This window comes from Lepeophtheirus salmonis, chromosome 6 (assembly GCF_016086655.4).
Source record: "Lepeophtheirus salmonis chromosome 6, UVic_Lsal_1.4, whole genome shotgun sequence".
Classification (NCBI taxonomy): Eukaryota; Metazoa; Arthropoda; class Copepoda; order Siphonostomatoida; family Caligidae; genus Lepeophtheirus; species Lepeophtheirus salmonis.
The window spans coordinates 1824780-1842227 of record NC_052136.2 but is presented as its reverse complement, the minus strand read 5'-3'; the positions used below and the strand labels follow the sequence as shown (position 1 = coordinate 1842227).

The 17448-nt window shown below is 31.6% G+C and overlaps 3 protein-coding genes across 3 annotated transcripts; all 3 read left to right on the top strand.

Annotated features, from left to right (window-relative positions):
- Window positions 1-2696: 2696 nt before the first annotated feature.
- Window positions 2697-4039, top strand: LOC121120789 (uncharacterized). Its single transcript, XM_040715665.2, has 4 exons — window positions 2697-2803; window positions 2878-3228; window positions 3287-3774; window positions 3835-4039. Exons 1-4 carry the CDS (start codon window positions 2777-2779, stop codon window positions 3977-3979), a joined length of 1011 nt encoding a protein of 336 aa, XP_040571599.1. The 5' UTR covers window positions 2697-2776; the 3' UTR covers window positions 3980-4039.
- Window positions 4040-7675: 3636 nt separating this feature from the next.
- Window positions 7676-9045, top strand: LOC121120557 (uncharacterized). Its single transcript, XM_040715436.2, has 4 exons — window positions 7676-7811; window positions 7886-8236; window positions 8295-8782; window positions 8843-9045. Exons 1-4 carry the CDS (start codon window positions 7785-7787, stop codon window positions 8985-8987), a joined length of 1011 nt encoding a protein of 336 aa, XP_040571370.1. The 5' UTR covers window positions 7676-7784; the 3' UTR covers window positions 8988-9045.
- A 3712-nt stretch (window positions 9046-12757) lies between these two features.
- On the top strand, window positions 12758-14080 carry LOC121120558 (uncharacterized). The gene is made up of 4 exons (XM_040715437.2): window positions 12758-12845; window positions 12920-13270; window positions 13329-13814; window positions 13878-14080. The coding sequence occupies exons 1-3, from the start codon at window positions 12819-12821 to the stop codon at window positions 13695-13697; spliced, it is 747 nt and encodes a 248-aa protein (XP_040571371.1). The 5' UTR covers window positions 12758-12818; the 3' UTR covers window positions 13698-13814; window positions 13878-14080.
- The last annotated feature ends 3368 nt before the right edge of the window (window positions 14081-17448 follow it).

Sequence of the window (17448 nt, the reverse complement as noted above, 5' to 3'; positions counted from 1 at the left end):
CCATTGTGAAACATTTCCTCGTAGACTTTTCTAAGACTTTGATAAAATTCAAAAGGTAGACCCGAAGGTCCAGGAGATTTAAATTTTTTCTTCAATATATTTATTTATTTCATATCCTGAGATTGGGAGTTTGAGTTGCTCCATAATTGTTTTTGGAATATCACTCGCCGATTGTTCTTCCACCTGTCACTACATTGTTCTTGGCTGGTCTCCATTGCGCACAAAAATTCATCTCCAAAAAAGAGTACATTTATGACACTTAAACTTAACACTACCACTGGATTTTTTTTTCAAATATATTTAATATTTGAAAATTAATTTATTAACAAGTGTGAAATTTTTTTTCTACAAAAAACTTTTTTTTGGAAAAAAAAAATCAAAAAAAATATTTTTTGAACAGTTGAGAATTTTTTAATTTAATATTTGAACTTTTTTTAAGAAATCCAAAAACCTAGTCCTCCAAACATATAACCCTGTAGACGCCCCTATAATGAATATGCTAATGTTTTTGCCAAGAATGGGGGAACCATGTTTTAGGAATCTAAAGTGGAAGTAGAGTATTATTTGTGATTGATAAGAATATAAGGAAGACATGTTGAAGACACAACGTGTTGACAAGAAAAATTATTGTTGGAGGTGCCTAGTTTGAAATGGAAACTTTTTTAAAACAGGAGAGTTTCTAGATGAATAATAATTGGCTTCAGTACAGGGCATATTCCTTTAAGGAAGCATCTAAAGATCTTGGGAATGGTGGAAAATATATAATGCAGACTGTTTTAGAAATCCAAAAACTACAGAGACTCGAATTCATTTATGGGAAGAGTGTCATGGGCCGGAAAAATAGTGAGGGGATTATGGAAAATTCACTTGAAGTAAAAATTAATATTACTCTTAATGGAAACCGTTAAGAAGATTGGCTATTATAGTGACTTTTTTTTGTGCTAAGAGGCTCGTTTTGGTTTTATAAATTATTGTTGTAACATATGTGATTTTATTAGATGAAGTATATCCCAGTCTTAGTTACGCAGGTTGATTTAATTGAGGTTTCATTGGCTTTAGGAGGAGGTAGCTATCCCGTAGACGTACCCTTAAAGCATGTAGAAATAAAATAAGTTAATTCACTATCCATCAGCAAAAATGATACAAAAACTGTATAGGCTCTATTTAATAGAATTTGGTCCTCTGACTTCAAATATGACCTCATTTATTTCTCATAGCCTCGTGGCCTTTAGAAGAAGGACAAATCTTTTTTGTTATTTTGGCTATTTTTAACGTTCCAAGCTGTTTTAAGCCCTTGGTGTTGAAGATAGAGATAAATTATGGTAATATATTTTCAAGCTGCATGTTCAAAAATTTTAAAAATGTCTGCATCATACATTTAACTCGAGTTATCTTTGTTGAAAGTGGAAAATAGGTGTTTTTTGTCCAGAGGCTCATAGCTTCAAGACGAATAGATTTAAAAAGCTGAAAAGCTTCAGCTTGAGGGCTGAAAGTACGATCTTTAATTAAAAAAAAACAAAAGAAGGAGTCTCTCAAACACACTCTATCTCGTTGTCTATTTAAGATAAGGCCACGACAATATTTCAAGGATTAAACTCATTTTTGAATTGATCTCATAATAAAAGTCCATAAGAATTTGTATATCCCAGCTAGAAGAGATAGAAACAAAGACAGAGAAGAAGAAGAGAGATAGGAACAAAGAAAGAGAAAAAGAAAAAAGGATTTGCTCCGAGGATTCCCTTGAATGTCTGGTTTTTTTTAACTCCTTACTCACTACGGGTATGCAACGAGTCCTCCTTTGTCCATGAAGCTTGAAATAATTTAATTATATAGTTTGAGACATGGGGCTTAATGTTATAACAAATTGTATAATATATATTTTCTTTTTCTCTTTCTTTGTTTCTATCTCTTGTAGCTCTATTAATCTTATAATAAGGAAGATATATTTCAATGACATCACAAGGGATCGAGTTTTCCTCTTTTTTAAGGACTAGAATGAACTACATCGGACTGAACTGAACTGGACTGCAGTCCTCCATCCTAAATAAGGACTGATCTAAACATTAACTGTATTTAATATTTACTAGAAAATCAGCCGATTACCAACTGCAGATTAATCGGTAATCGGGCAAACTGCTTATTGGTGCATCCCTAGAAAATCAGAATTATTTATTATTCATTGAATAGATAAGATGTTGACCCAAACAGTTTTTATTAGGGAATTTATAATTGTTTTATCAAGAAAGATAAAATGTATCTTTTTAGAAAAGATTAAAATAGTTATATGATTATTCCATACCATTCAAACCATTTAATGATACTTTTATTGGTTTTAATATTATGTTCTACGTATTGAACAAGTAAACTTAATGAGCAATCATGCGTGTTAATAATAAGAAAACATAATAATAGAAGGTATTAAAACATTGCTCTATATAATAGAACTTAAATAGTGAGTAAAAAGAAAATTGTTTATGATAAAATAATTTCTAAACTCATGAGTCATGAGACAATATTTAAGTAGAACAAACAAATTTTTGAGTTGCATCCAAAGGAGAGCATTTCAAACTGAATGGACACAGGATGAAGGATTAAATATGTTAACGTGGAATAAAAAAGAAATTAAGAGCAGACATACAAGCAAATATGCATTTTATTGTGTGTTTTTAAAGGTATATAAGCCTAGGAAGAAATCATGGATATCATCAGTGGTGATTTGGAATTACAATAAAACGAAATTAATATTATTATCAATTCCATCGTCAATACGCAAATCATGAACATTAAACCAATAATTATTTTGGTAGGCCAATATTTCTAGATTGCATTCATCTCTCAAGATACGAAAACAATTATTTTAATATACTCTTATTCAAGGTTATCACCGCTCAGCTCTATGCTCAAACTGAGTCCCAAAGAAGTTTCGGTCAGGGTGATCTTATCAGTCTTTTAAGACGAGGTGGTGGTGCATCTGGAAATGTAGAGGACCTCACCAGAAATGTTTTTTTGGATGACAATAATCTTCCTGGAGAAATTAACAAGGATGGCAAAAGATGTGTTCCCAAAGTGATCCAAGTTGAGGAAACTGTCTATGATCGTGGAATGGAATGCCATCATAGCTTCAACAAAAAGTGTCATTTGACTTATATCACGGATTATGCCTCAGCTGCTGAAAAGAAGTGTGAAACCAACTTCAAAAAGAACTGCCACATTACCTTCAAGCCTGTTGTAAGTATTAACAAAGGAATGACGGAATATTAGATCCAATTGTCTATTTTCTCTCTAGCCCCACACTGAAAAAGTAAAGAAATGTCACACTCCATACGTCAAAGAATGTGGAGACGGAATTGAAGGACCTGAAGTCTGCTCTACTCAATACGAAAACCACTGTGAAACCAAGTACAAGACCTATGAGCTCGAACAAGACGAACCTGAATGTAAAATGGTGGAGGAACTCAGATGCCAAAACGTGACTGTAGAGCTTTTCCACATTGATCAAGGAGAGACTGATAAACCCTTTGCCGTCAAAGAGAAATGCGAAAAGTGGCCTGTTCAAAAGTGTGAACTGGTCAAGAAAAACATCAAAAAGGTTCACCCTGATGTCGAATGCAAAAAAGTCCCCAGACAAGTCTGTGCTCCCAGCAACTGCAACACTAAACCAGGAGAGGAAATCTGTCATGAAGAATCCAGAACTCAAATCCAAAACGTCCCAGAAGAAGAGTGTGATCTTGAGCCGGAAGAGAACTGCCGCATGGAATCCTCCCTTGTCCCAAGGTGAATACATTATTAAAACAAGTTAACATAAAGTATACTAATTATATTTATTTTCGCCAGATTGGTACCTAAACAGAATTGTGTCAAGGTTCCAAAAGAAGTGTGTGTCAACACAAAGAAAAACCCAAAGAAAGTTACTAAACCCATTGTCAAGCAATGGTGCTACGATCCTAATGATTTGACAAAGAAAGTTGAAGATCTATAATAAGTTATAAAATACCTATTTATTAAGCGTAATAAATGATCAATATTATTTTTCCATAAATGTTTCGTTGCTTTTTAAATACTTTTTGCTTGATTTCAAAGGGAATTACTCACTTTGTAATTTGTAATGAACTAGGCAAGACATGTCAATTCATAATTCTACTCTGCGTCCAACAAGGACTCACACTTATAATTCCTCATCCTTGATCTCCATTTCTTTAGCAAGCATATTTGGGTTCACACTTTATAATATAAGTTATCTTCTCAAGAATAAAGACAACAGCAACAGAAAAATAATCAAACATATTTTCAGTTAGCCATTACTAACAGTCGGGTTTATTATTAATAACAGTTATGTATTTGAGGACAATTACTACCAACTGATTTTGAGCCTTTTTTTCCCTTGTTTTCTTCGGAGGGAAGGTTAAGTGATACATTAGGGTAACGAGGTTAATAGGATTAAGGATTCATACTAAAAGATCTACAGATGGTGCTATTAGTTAAATCTATGGAATTATTATTCCCACATGAGTAGAATATAAAATGAGGGATGGGTTGAAAACAGGATGAAAAGAGTCAATATCATTTTCTACTCCATTCCTTCAAGAGGGAAATTAAAGAAAAACAATCTAAGCTGCGTGCATGATTATTCCATGTGTACAGAATTCTATGGTTAAATCTTACTTAACCTAACCTCGGTTACTTCCTTGGGGTGTTTATCCACCACGGAGAATAAAATATACTTTCAATATCTTTTGTGTATCATATTTTTACCCTACCCTCTATGTAAATTCTTAATTTATGCAATATTTTCGTTAAGAGCCAACAAATCCCCAGGGGGGTAGGATTGCTAATGGATTATTTAAGGGAAAAAAATAGAATGTTAGTCGGAAAATTTGGATTATTTATTTACTGAATGAAAATGTGTATCCTAAAATTTGAATCAAAATATGCAATGGACTATAATTATAGAAATTAAGAAGGTTTGTCTCTTTCTAAAAAAGGTCACTTTAAAATCAAAAGCATTATGAACATTTTTTTTCTTTCAATATACCGGGTATTCAAAAAGTCTTGGAATGTTAATAAGAGGAAAATTGAAGAGGTTTTGAGGCTATTTTTTTTTTTTTGTAAAAATCTTGTTCGAACTTTCTGATGCAATAGTAAGTTCAGCTGTTTAAGTCAAAATAAATACTCTTAGGACCGATTCATTCATACTTACTTCAACTTCTATTGTCAATATGTCTTTGAATCTAAGCTGTTGCTGCAAGAAATTATATACTCCAGTAGAAAGTTGATGAATAAGAGCCCTAAAAATTGGAGATACTCCCTAGGATCTTCCCTGCTGTTATATTATGGAAAAGAGGAAATAATCGTTCATCAGATATTGGAGTAGTCCATGCAATTGAGAGCAGTTCACTACGCCACTTAGATACTGTTCCTTTCGTCCATTTTGACGAAAATATAATTGGTTATTAATTTGCTCGACGTGGAATATCAACATAGTTAGTTGGCGAATATTCAATATTGTAAATCTTTTAGAATTTATAGAATATGTAGGTATGCATCATAAATGCTATGAATTTATCTCCAGTTCAAAACTTTGAGAAGAAACAGGGTATTTATTCCTGGTGATTACTTGAAGGAAGACCATTGAAGGAAGTTTCCAAAGGACAACTGCAGGGTCAAATCAATACTACTCCAGACATAAAAAAATGAGATGACAATTAATATTCAATTGAGTCATTCATTTAAGGATATTCACCGATGTGGATAACATATGAAGGACTTGGCCAACGAATATTCTTTCATATCTGTGAAACCAAAGAGATGATTTTCTCTAATACCCTATCATCACAGAATGTCAGGAATCAGATCCCTCATTTCAAATGCATTATGTTTTAATGAACGTAAGACGAACTTTTTGAAATCAGTTGGAACTGGAACATTGTATGTTCTGACTAGGAACGTGTTTCCCATAGGATAACCCCATCTTTCCGGTTTATTACCAAAAAACTTCTTGAAATTGGGCGCGCTATCTTTTTCTACTGCTTATTTATATAGATGATAGCTTGACGATAAGGAAAAACTAGAACTGAGCTTAGGAAATATGTTCATATTAGGTAATTTTAGAGACGTGCGCCCATGAATGGATCGGCCTTAAAGTCGGAAATGGAAACCAAAGAGAGTAAAATGCCGGTATAGTCCACACTATTTAGACCAATATTACGAATATGCTCTCGCTCAGCAACCAGGCGGTCTGGAGGATAGGGCAAGGGTTACTAAAACTACTAGCAAGTAAAGAAAAATATCGCACTTGCAGAAAGAGGCCAAATATTTCTTTTTCTGTAACTATAAAAATGAGAAATGACTTGTATGATCATTGATTGATAAATTTATTCAAAACTTAAAAATATCTCACGGGCTTAAACTAGTCAATTCCTAATTTTCATTCGATACTAACATTGTTTAAGTTATTTTCGATATAAATTTAGCATATTTTTTTAAATATCTGTTTAAAAATACTTTCTGTTTCATAAGTAAGGATAAAAATATTCAAATGAAGTACAATCCTTTAAGTTAAAGGAAGTTTGCCAATGTTTATTTTGTTGTATTGATAATGGCAAGTATTTTATCCTTTGTAAGCATCGCAGAATTTTTCTTTACAACGTTGGAAATGTTAATGACAATTTCATAAATAAGGAAAGAAACAATATGCAAGTTATTGAAAATATTTCACAGGATTTTATAAAACATCCAAATTAAATACTTAATAACAATCTCTTATCAAAAATTATCATAATACCGTCAACTAAAAAAAAAAAAGATTTTCCAGCAAATTTATAGCATAAGTCTAAAAATATTCTGTGGTCTTGACAAAAACCCTTATTAGTGCTAAATACTGGATTACATCTAACTTCTCGATTAGTTTCTTTTATCCATGAACATTCAGGATAAAAATTTTAACTGACGGTATTATAATAGCTTTTGATAATTAAACGATAGCAGTGTGCCTTAACTATTAAATTCTAAAAACACAAACAATATTTTTAAGTTTAAAACATAATGGAAATTCCATATTTGTACAGAAAATCTAATTTTTAACTACACATATATGCAAAGATAAATCAAATTAAGAGAATAAGTGATGACTCCTGTTCTAACGAAATCACAAATTTAGATTTATCACAATATGTTTAAATAAGAGATTATTAAAGTGACTTGATTTATGGTCATATAATCCAAGATAGCTATTAAGAGAGATGTACAGACATATCCATTTTTTTGGATAATGATTGTAATTTATAACCAACAATAATCCTCTAAAGGTAGATATTTGCCCATAATAGTATAATTTATTATTAAATATTGATCTACTTTTACGGATAAAATTTCAGATCTTGTGTTTGTGGAATTGAAAAAATACATATTTAAATTTAATATTTACGCAAAACTATAATGGGCAAAAAGTTAGGGTAAAACTTGTATCCTAAAAATTATGAACTTATAAAATATTATTCAATGAAACTATAAAATATAATAAGCTCATGAGATAATATTGAAGTAGAACAAAATGGTTTTTGGGTTGAATCTAAAAGAAAATATTTCAAACTGAATGAACACAGGATAAAAGGATTTAAGAAGTTAACGGGAATGAAAAAGTAATTAAGAGCAGGCATACAAGCAAATATGCATTTTATTGTTTTTTAAGGTATATAAACATGGGTAGAAATCATGGATATCATCAGTGGTGATTTGGAATTGCATTAAAGCAATAATAATACTATTCCATCTTCAATACAGAAATCATGAACATTAAACCAATAATTATTTTGGTAGGCCAATATTTCAGGATTGCATTAATCCCTAACGATACAAAAACAATTATTTTTAAATACTTTTATTTAAGGTTATCACCGCTCAGCTCTATGCTCAAACTGAGGTCCAAAGAAATTTTGGTCAGGGTGATCTTATCAACCTTTTACGACAAGGTGGTGGCTCATCTGGAAATGTAGAGGACATCACAAGAAATGTCTTTGTGGATGGCAATAATCTTCCTGGAGAAATTAACAAAGACGGCAAAAGATGTGTTCCCAAAGTGATTCAAGTTGAGGAGACCGTCTATGAGCGAGGAATGGAATGCCATCATAGCTTCAAGAAAAAGTGTCATTTGACATATATCACGGATTATGCCTCAGCTGCTGAAAAGAAGTGTGAAACCAACTTCAAAAAGAACTGCCACATTACCTTCAAGCCTGTTGTAAGTATTATATAAAGAATGGCGGAATATTAGATCCAATTGTCTATTTTCTCTCTAGCCCCACACTGAACAAGTAAAGAAATGCCACACTCCATACGTCAAAGAATGTGGAGACGGAATTGAAGGACCTGAAGTCTGCTCCACTCAATACGAAAACCACTGTGAAACCAAGTACAAGACCTATGAGCTCGAACAAGACGAACCTGAATGTAAAATGGTAGAGGAACTCAGATGCCAAAACGTGACTGTAGAGCTTTTCCACATTGATCAAGGAGAGACTGATAAACCCTTTGCCGTCAAAGAGAAATGCGAAAAGTGGCCTGTTCAAAAGTGTGACTTGGTCAAGAAAAACATCAAAAAGGTTCACCCTGATGTCGAATGCAAAAAAGTCCCCAGACAAGTCTGTGCTCCCAGCAACTGCAATACTAAACCAGGAGAGGAAATCTGTCATGAAGAATCCAGAACTCAAATCCAAAACGTCCCAGAAGAAGAGTGTGATCTTGAGCCGGAAGAGAACTGCCGCATGGAATCCTCCCTTGTCCCAAGGTGAATACATTATTAAAACAAGTTAACATAAAGTATACTAATTATATTTATTTTCGCCAGATTGGTACCTAAACAGAATTGTGTCAAGGTTCCAAAAGAAGTGTGTGTCAACACAAAGAAAAACCCAAAGAAAGTTACTAAACCCATTGTCAAGCAATGGTGCTATAATCCTAATGATTTGACAAAGAAAGTTGAAGATCTATAATAAGTTTTAAAATACCTATTTATGAAGCGTAATAAATGATTAATATTATTTTCCAAAATTTTTTGTTACTTTTTAAATACTTTTTGCTTGATTTCAAAGGGAATTACTCACTTTGTAATTTGTAATGAACTAGGCAAGACATGTCAATTCATAATTCTACTCTGAGTCCAACAAGGACTCACACTTATAATTCCTCATCCTTGATCTCCATTTCTTTAGCAAGCATATTTGGGTTCACACTTTATAATATAAGTTATCTTCTCAAGAATAAAGACAACAGCAACAGAAAAATAATCAAACATATTTTCAGTTAGCCATTACTAAAAGTCGGGTTTATTATTAATAACAGTTATGTATTTGAGGACAATTACTACCAACTGATTTTGAGCCTTTTTTTCCCTTGTTTTCTTCGGAGGGAAGGTTAAGTGATACATTAGGGTAACGAGGTTATTTATGGTTATATATATTACATAGTATGTTAACCTAAAATGGCATAAAATAAATAAAATTTAAGGATTCATACTAAAAGATCTACAGATGGTGCTATTAGTTAAATATATGGAATTATTATTCCCACATGAGTAGAATATAAAATGAGGGATGGGTTGAAAACAGGATGAAAAGAGTCAATATCATTTTCTACTCCATTCCTTCAAGAGGGAAATTAAAGAAAAACAATCTAAGCTGCGTGCATGATTATTCCATGTGTACAGAATTCCATGGTTAAATCTTACTTAACCTAACCTCGGTTACTTCCTTGGTGTGTTTATCCACCACGGAGAATAAAATATACTTTCAATATCTTTTGTGTATCATATTTTTACCCTACCCTCTATGTAAATTCTTAATTTATGCAATATTTTCGTTAAGAGCCAACAATCCCCCGGGGGGGGATAGGATTGCTAATGGATTATTTAAGGGAAAAAAATAGAATGTTAGTCGGAAAATTTGGATTATTTATTTACTGAATGAAAATGTATGTCCTAAAATTTGAATCAAAATATGCAATGGACTATAATTATAGAAATTAAGAAGGTTTGGCTTTTTCTAAAAAAGGTCACTTTAAAATCAAAAGCATTATGAACATTTTTTTTCTTTCAATATACCGGGTATTCAAAAAGTCTTGGAATGTTAATAAGAGGAAAATTTAAGAGGTTTTGAGGCTATTTTTTTTTTGTAAAAATCTTGTTCGAACTTTCTGATGCAATAGTAAGTTCAGCTGTTTAAGTCAAAATAAATACTCTTAGGACCGATTCATTCATACTTACTTCAACTTCTATTGTCGATATGTCTTTGAATCCAAGCTGTTGCTGCAAGAAATTATATACTCCAGTAGAAAGTTGATGAATAAGAGCCCTAAAAATTGGAGAGACTACTGTTATATTATGGAAAAGAGGAAATAATCGTTAATTAGATATTGGAGTAGTCCATGCAATTGAGAGCAGTTCAATACGCCACTTAGATACTGTTCCTTTCGTCCATTTTGACGAGAACATGATTGGTTATTAATTTGCTCGACGTGGAATATCAACATAGTTAGTTTGCGAATATTCAATATTGTAAATCTATTAGAATTTATAGAATATGTAGGTATGCATCATAAATACTATGAATTTATCTCCAGTTCCAAACTTTGAGAAGAAAAAGGGTATTCATTCCTGGCGATTACTTGAAGGAAGACCATTGAAGGAAGTCAAATCAATACTACTCCAGACATAAAAAAATGAGATGACAATTAATATTCAATTGAGTCATTCATTTAAGGATATTCACCGATGTGGATAACATATGAAGGACTTGGCCAACGAATATTCTTTCATATCTGTGAAACCAAAGAGATGATTTTCTCTAATACCCTATCATCACAGAATGTCAGGAATCAGATCCCTCATTTCAAATGCATTATGTTTTAATGAACGTAAGACGAACTTTTTGAAATCAGTTGGAACTGGAACATTGTATGTTCTGACTAGGAACGTGTTTCCCATAGGATAACCCCATCTTTCCGGTTTATTACCAAAAAACTTCTTGAAATTGGGCGCACTATCTTTTTCTACTGCTTATTTATATAGATGATAGCTTGACGATAAGGAAAAACTAGAACTGAGCTTAGGAAATATGTTCATATTAGGTAATTTTAGAGACGTGCGCCCATGAATGGATCGGCCTTAAAGTCGGAAATGGAAACCAAAGAGAGTAAAATGCCGGTATAGTCCACACTATTTAGACCAATATTACGAATATGCTCTCGCTCAGCAACCAGGCGGTCTGGAGGATAGGGCAAGGGTTACTAAAACTACTAGCAAGTAAAGAAAAATATCGCACTTGCAGAAAGAGGCAAAATATTTCTTTTTCTGTAACTATAAAAATGAGAAATGACTTGTATGATCATTGATTGATAAATTTATTCAAAACTTAAAAATATCTCACGGGCTTAAACTAGTCAATTCCTAATTTTCATTCGATACTAACATTGTTTAAGTTATTTTCGATATAAATTTAGCATATTTTTTAAATATCTGTTTAAAAATACTTTCTGTTTCATAAGTCAGGATAAAAATATTCAAATGAAGTACAATCCTTTAAGTTAAAGGAAGTTTGCCAATGTTTATTTTGTTGTATTGATAATGGCAAATATTTTATCCTTTGTAAGCATCGCAGAATTTTTCTTTACAACGTTGGAAATGTTAATGACAATTTCATAAATAAGGAAAGAAACAATATGCAAGTTATTGAAAATATTTCACAGGATTTTATAAAACATCCAGATTAAATACTTAATAACAATCTCTTATCAAAAATTATCATAATACCGTCAACTAAAAAAAAAAAAGATTTTCCAGCAAATTTATAGCATAAGTCTAAAAATATTCTGTGGTCTTGACAAAAACCCTTATTAGTGCTAAATACTAGATTACATCTTACTTCTCGATTAGTTTCTTTTATCCATGAACATTCAGGATAAAAATTTTAACTGACGGTATTATAATAGCTTTTGATAATTAAACGATAGCAGTGTGCCTTAACTATTAAATTCTAAAAACACAAACAATATTTTTAAGTTTAAAACATAATGGAAATTCCATATTTGTACAGAAAATCTAATTTTTAACTACACATATATGCAAAGATAAATCAAATTAAGAGAATAAGTGATGCCTCATGTTCTAACAAAATCACAAATTTAGATTTATCACAATATGTTTAAATAAGAAATTATTAAAGTGACTTGATTTATGGTCATATAATCCAAGATAGCTATAAAGAGAGATGTATAGACATATCCATTTTTTGGATAATGATTGTAATTTATAACCAACAATAATCCTCTAAAGGAAGATATTTGCCCATAATAGTATAATTTATTATTAAATATTGATCTACTTTTACGGATAAAATTTCAGATCTTGTGTTTGTGGAATTGAAAAAATGCATATTTTAATTTAATATTTGTGCAAAACTATAATGGGTAAAAAGTTAGGGTAAAACATGTATCCTAAAAATTATGAACTTATAAAATATTATTCAATGAAACTAAAAAATATATTAATAAAAATATAATAAGCTCATGAGATAATATTGAAGTAGAACAAAATGGTTTTTGGGTTGAATCTAAAAGAAAATATTTCAAACTGAATGAACACAGGATAAAAGGATTTAAGAAGTTAACGGGAATGAAAAAGTAATTAAGAGCAGGCATACAAGCAAATATGCATTTTATTGTTTTTTAAGGTATATAAACATGGGTAGAAATCATGGATATCATCAGTGGTGATTTGGATTTGCACAAAAAACAATAATAATACTATTCATTCTTCAATACACCAAATCATGAACATTAAACCAATAATTATTTTGGTAGGACAATATTTGTAGATTGCATTCATCCCTTAACATACAAGAACAATTATTTTTAAATACTTTTATTTAAGGTTATCACCGCTCAGCTCTATGCTCAAACTGAGGCCCAAAGAAATTTCGGTCAAGGGGATCTTATCAGCCTTTTACGACAAGGGGGTGGCTCATCTGGAAATGTAGAGGACCTCACAAGAAATGTCTTTGTGGATGACAATAATCTTCCTGGAGAAATTAACAAGGATGGTCAAAGATGTGTTCCCAAAGTGATTCAAGTTGAGGAGACCGTCTATGAGCGAGGAATGGAATGCCATCATAGCTTCAAGAAAAAGTGTCATTTGACATATATCACGGATTATGCCTCAGCTGCTGAAAAGAAGTGTGAAACCAACTTCAAAAAGAACTGCCACATTACCTTCAAGCCTGTTGTAAGTATTATATAAAGAATGGCGGAATATTAGATCCAATTGTCTATTTTCTCTCTAGCCCCACACTGAAAAAGTAAAGAAATGTCACACTCCATACGTCAAAGAATGTGGAGACGGAATTGAAGGACCTGAAGTCTGCTCCACTCAATACGAAAACCACTGTGAAACCAAGTACAAGACCTATGAGCTCGAACAAGACGAACCTGAATGTAAAATGGTAGAGGAACTCAGATGCCAAAACGTGACTGTAGAGCTTTTCCACATTGATCAAGGAGAGACTGATAAACCCTTTGCCGTCAAAGAGAAATGCGAAAAGTGGCCTGTTCAAAAGTGTGACTTGGTCAAGAAAAACATCAAAAGGTTCACCCTGATGTCGAATGCAAAAAGTCCCCAGACAAGTCTGTGCTCCCAGCAACTGCAATACTAAACCAGGAGAGGAAATCTGTCATGAAGAATCCAGAACTCAAATCCAAAACGTCCCAGAAGAAGAGTGTGATCTTGAGCCGGAAGAGAACTGCCGCATGGAATCCTCCCTTGTCCCAAGGTAAATACTTTATTAAAAAGAAAGTTTACAAAATTTTATATTAATGCAATATATTTTCTCCAGATTGGTGCCCAAACAGAATTGTGTCAAGGTTCCAAAAGAAGTGTGTGTCAACACAAAGAAAAACCCAAAGAAAGTTACTAAACCCATTGTCAAGCAATGGTGCTATAATCCTAATGATTTGACAAAGAAAGTTGAAGATCTATAATAAGTTTTAAAATACCTATTTATTAAGCGTAATAAATGATTAATATTATTTTCCAAAATTTTTTGTTACTTTTTAAATACTTTTTGCTTGATTTCAAAGGGAATTACTCACTTTGTAATTTGTAATGAACTAGGCAAGACATGTCAATTCATAATTCTACTCTGAGTCCAACAAGGACTCACACTTATAATTCCTCATCCTTGATCTCCATTTCTTTAGCAAGCATATTTGGGTTCACACTTTATATTATAAGTTATCTTCTCAAGAATAAAGACAACAGCAACAGAAAAATAATCAAACATATTTTCAGTTAGCCATTACTAAAAGTCGGGTTTATTATTAATAACAGTTATGTATTTGAGGACAATTACTACCAACTGATTTTGAGCCTTTTTTTCCCTTGTTTTCTTCGGAGGGAAGGTTAAGTGATACATTAGGGTAACGAGGTTATTTATGGTTATATATATTACATATGTATGTTTCAACTTCACTAACCTAAAATGCTAAAAATACGCATAAAATAAATAAAATTTAAGGATTCATACTAAAAGATCTACAGATGGTGCTATTAGTTAAATATATGGAATTATTATTCCCACATGAGTAGAATATAAAATGAGGGATGGGTTGAAAACAGGTTGAAAAGAGTCAATATCATTTTCTACTCCATTCCTTCAAGAGGGAAATTAAAGAAAAACAATCTAAGCTGCGTGCATGATTATTCCATGTGTACAGAATTCCATGGTTAAATCTTACTTAACCTAACCTCGGTTACTTCCTTGGTGTGTTTATCCACCACGGAGAATAAAATATACTTTCAATATCTTTTGTGTATCATATTTTTACCCTACCCTCTATGTAAATTCTTAATTTATGCAATATTTTCGTTAAGAGCCAACAATCCCCAGGGGGGTAGGATTGCTAATGGATTATTTAAGTGAAAAAAATAGAATGTTAGTCGGAAAATTTGGATTATTTATTTACTGAATGAAAATGTATGTCCTAAAATTTGAATCAAAATATGCAATGGACTATAATTATAGAAATTAAGAAGGTTTGGCTTTTTCTAAAAAAGGTCACTTTAAAATCAAAAGCATTATGAACATTTTTTTTTCTTTCAATATACCGGGTATTCAAAAAGTCTTGGAATGTTAATAAGAGGAAAATTGAAGAGGTTTTGAGGCTATTTTTTTTTGTAAAAATCTTGTTCGAACTTTCTGATGCAATAGTAAGTTCAGCTGTTTAAGTCAAAATAAATACTATTAGGACCGATTCATTCATACTTAATTCAACTTCTATTGTCAATATGTCTTTGAATCTAAGCTGTTGCTGCAAGAAATTATATACTCCAGTAGAAAGTTGATGAATAAGAGCCCTAAAAATTGGAGAGACTACTGTTATATTATGGAAAAGAGGAAATAATCGTTAATTAGATATTGAGTAGTCCATGCAATTGAGAGCAGTTCACTACGCCACTTAGATACTGTTCCTTTCGTCCATTTTGACGAGAACATGATGGGTTATTAATTTGCTCGACGTGGAATATCAACATAGTTAGTTTGCGAATATTCAATATTGTAAATCTATTGAGGAAAGAAAAAGGGTATTTATTCCTGGTGATTACTTGAAGGAAGACCATTGAAGGAAGTCAAATCAATACTACTCCAGACATAAAAAAATGAGATGACAATTAATATTCAATTGAGTCATTCATTTAAGGATATTCACCGATGTGGATAACATATGAAGGACTTGGCCAACGAATATTCTTTCATATCTGTGAAAACCAAAGAGATGATTTTCTCTAATACCCTATCATCACAGATATGTCTTGAATCAGATCCCTCATTTCAAATGCATTATGTTTTAATGAACGTAAGACGAACTTTTGAAATCAGTTGGAACTGGAACATTGTATGTTCTGACTAGGAACGTGTTTCCCATAGGATAACCCCATCTTTCCGGTTTATTACCAAAAAACTTCTTGAAATTGGGCGCGCTATCTTTTTCTACTGCTTATTTATATAGATGATAGCTTGACGATAAGGAAAAACTAGAACTGAGCTTAGGAAATATGTTCATATTAGGTAATTTTAGAGATGTGCGCCCATGAATGGATCGGCCTTAAAGTCGGAAATGGAAACCAAAGAGAGTAAAATGCCGGTATAGTCCACACTATTTAGACCAATATTACGAATATGCTCTCGCTCAGCAACCAGGCGGTCTGGAGGATAGGGCAAGGGTTACTAAAACTACTCGCAAGTAAAGAAAAATATCGCACTTGCAGAAAGAGGCCAAATATTTCTTTTTCTGTAACTATAAAAATGAGAAATGACGTGTATGATCATTGATTGATAAATTTATTCAAAACTTAAAAATATCTCACGGGCTTAAACTAGTCAATTCTAATTTTCATTCGATACTAACATTGTTTAAGTTATTTTCGATATAAATTAGCATATTTTTTAAATATCTGTTTAAAAATACTTTCTGTTTCATAAGTAAGGATAAAATTATTCAAATGAAGTACAATCCTTTAAGTTAAAGGAAGTTTGCCAATGTTTATTTTGTTGTATTGATAATGGCAAATATTTTATCCTTTGTAAGCATCGCAGAATTTTTTCTTTACAACGTTGGAAATGTTAATGACAATTTCATAAATAAGGAAGAAACAATATGCAAGTTATTGAAAAATATTTCACAGGATTTTATAAAACATCAGATTAAATACTTAATAACAATCTCTTATCAAAAATTATCATAATACCGTCAACTAAAAAAAAAAGATTTTCCATCAAATTTATAGCATAAGTCTAAATATATTCTGTGTTCTTGACAAAAACCCTTATTAGTGCTAAATACTGGATTACATCTTACTTCTCGATTAGTTTCTTTTATCCATGAACATTCAGGATAAAAATTTTAACTGACAGTATTATAATAGCTTTTGATAATTAAACGATAGCAGTGTGCCTTAACTATTAAATTCTAAAAAACACAAACAATATTTTTTAAGTTTAAAACATAATGGAAATTCCATATTTGTACAGAAAATCTAATTTTTAACTACATATATATGCAAAGATAAATCAAATTAAGAGAATAAGTGATGACTCCTGTTCTAACGAAATCACAAATTTAGATTTATCACAATATATTTAAATAAGGATTATTAAAGTGACTTGATTTATGGTCATATAATCCAAGATAGCTATTAAGAGAGATGTACAGACATATCCATTTTTGGATAATGATTGTAATTTATAACCAACTATAATCCTCTAAAGGAAGATATTTGCCCATAATAGTATAATTTATTATTAAATATTGATCTACTTTTTACGGATAAAATTTCCAGATCTTGTGTTTGTGGAATTGAAAAATACATATTTAAATTTAATATTTACGCAAAACTATAATGGGCAA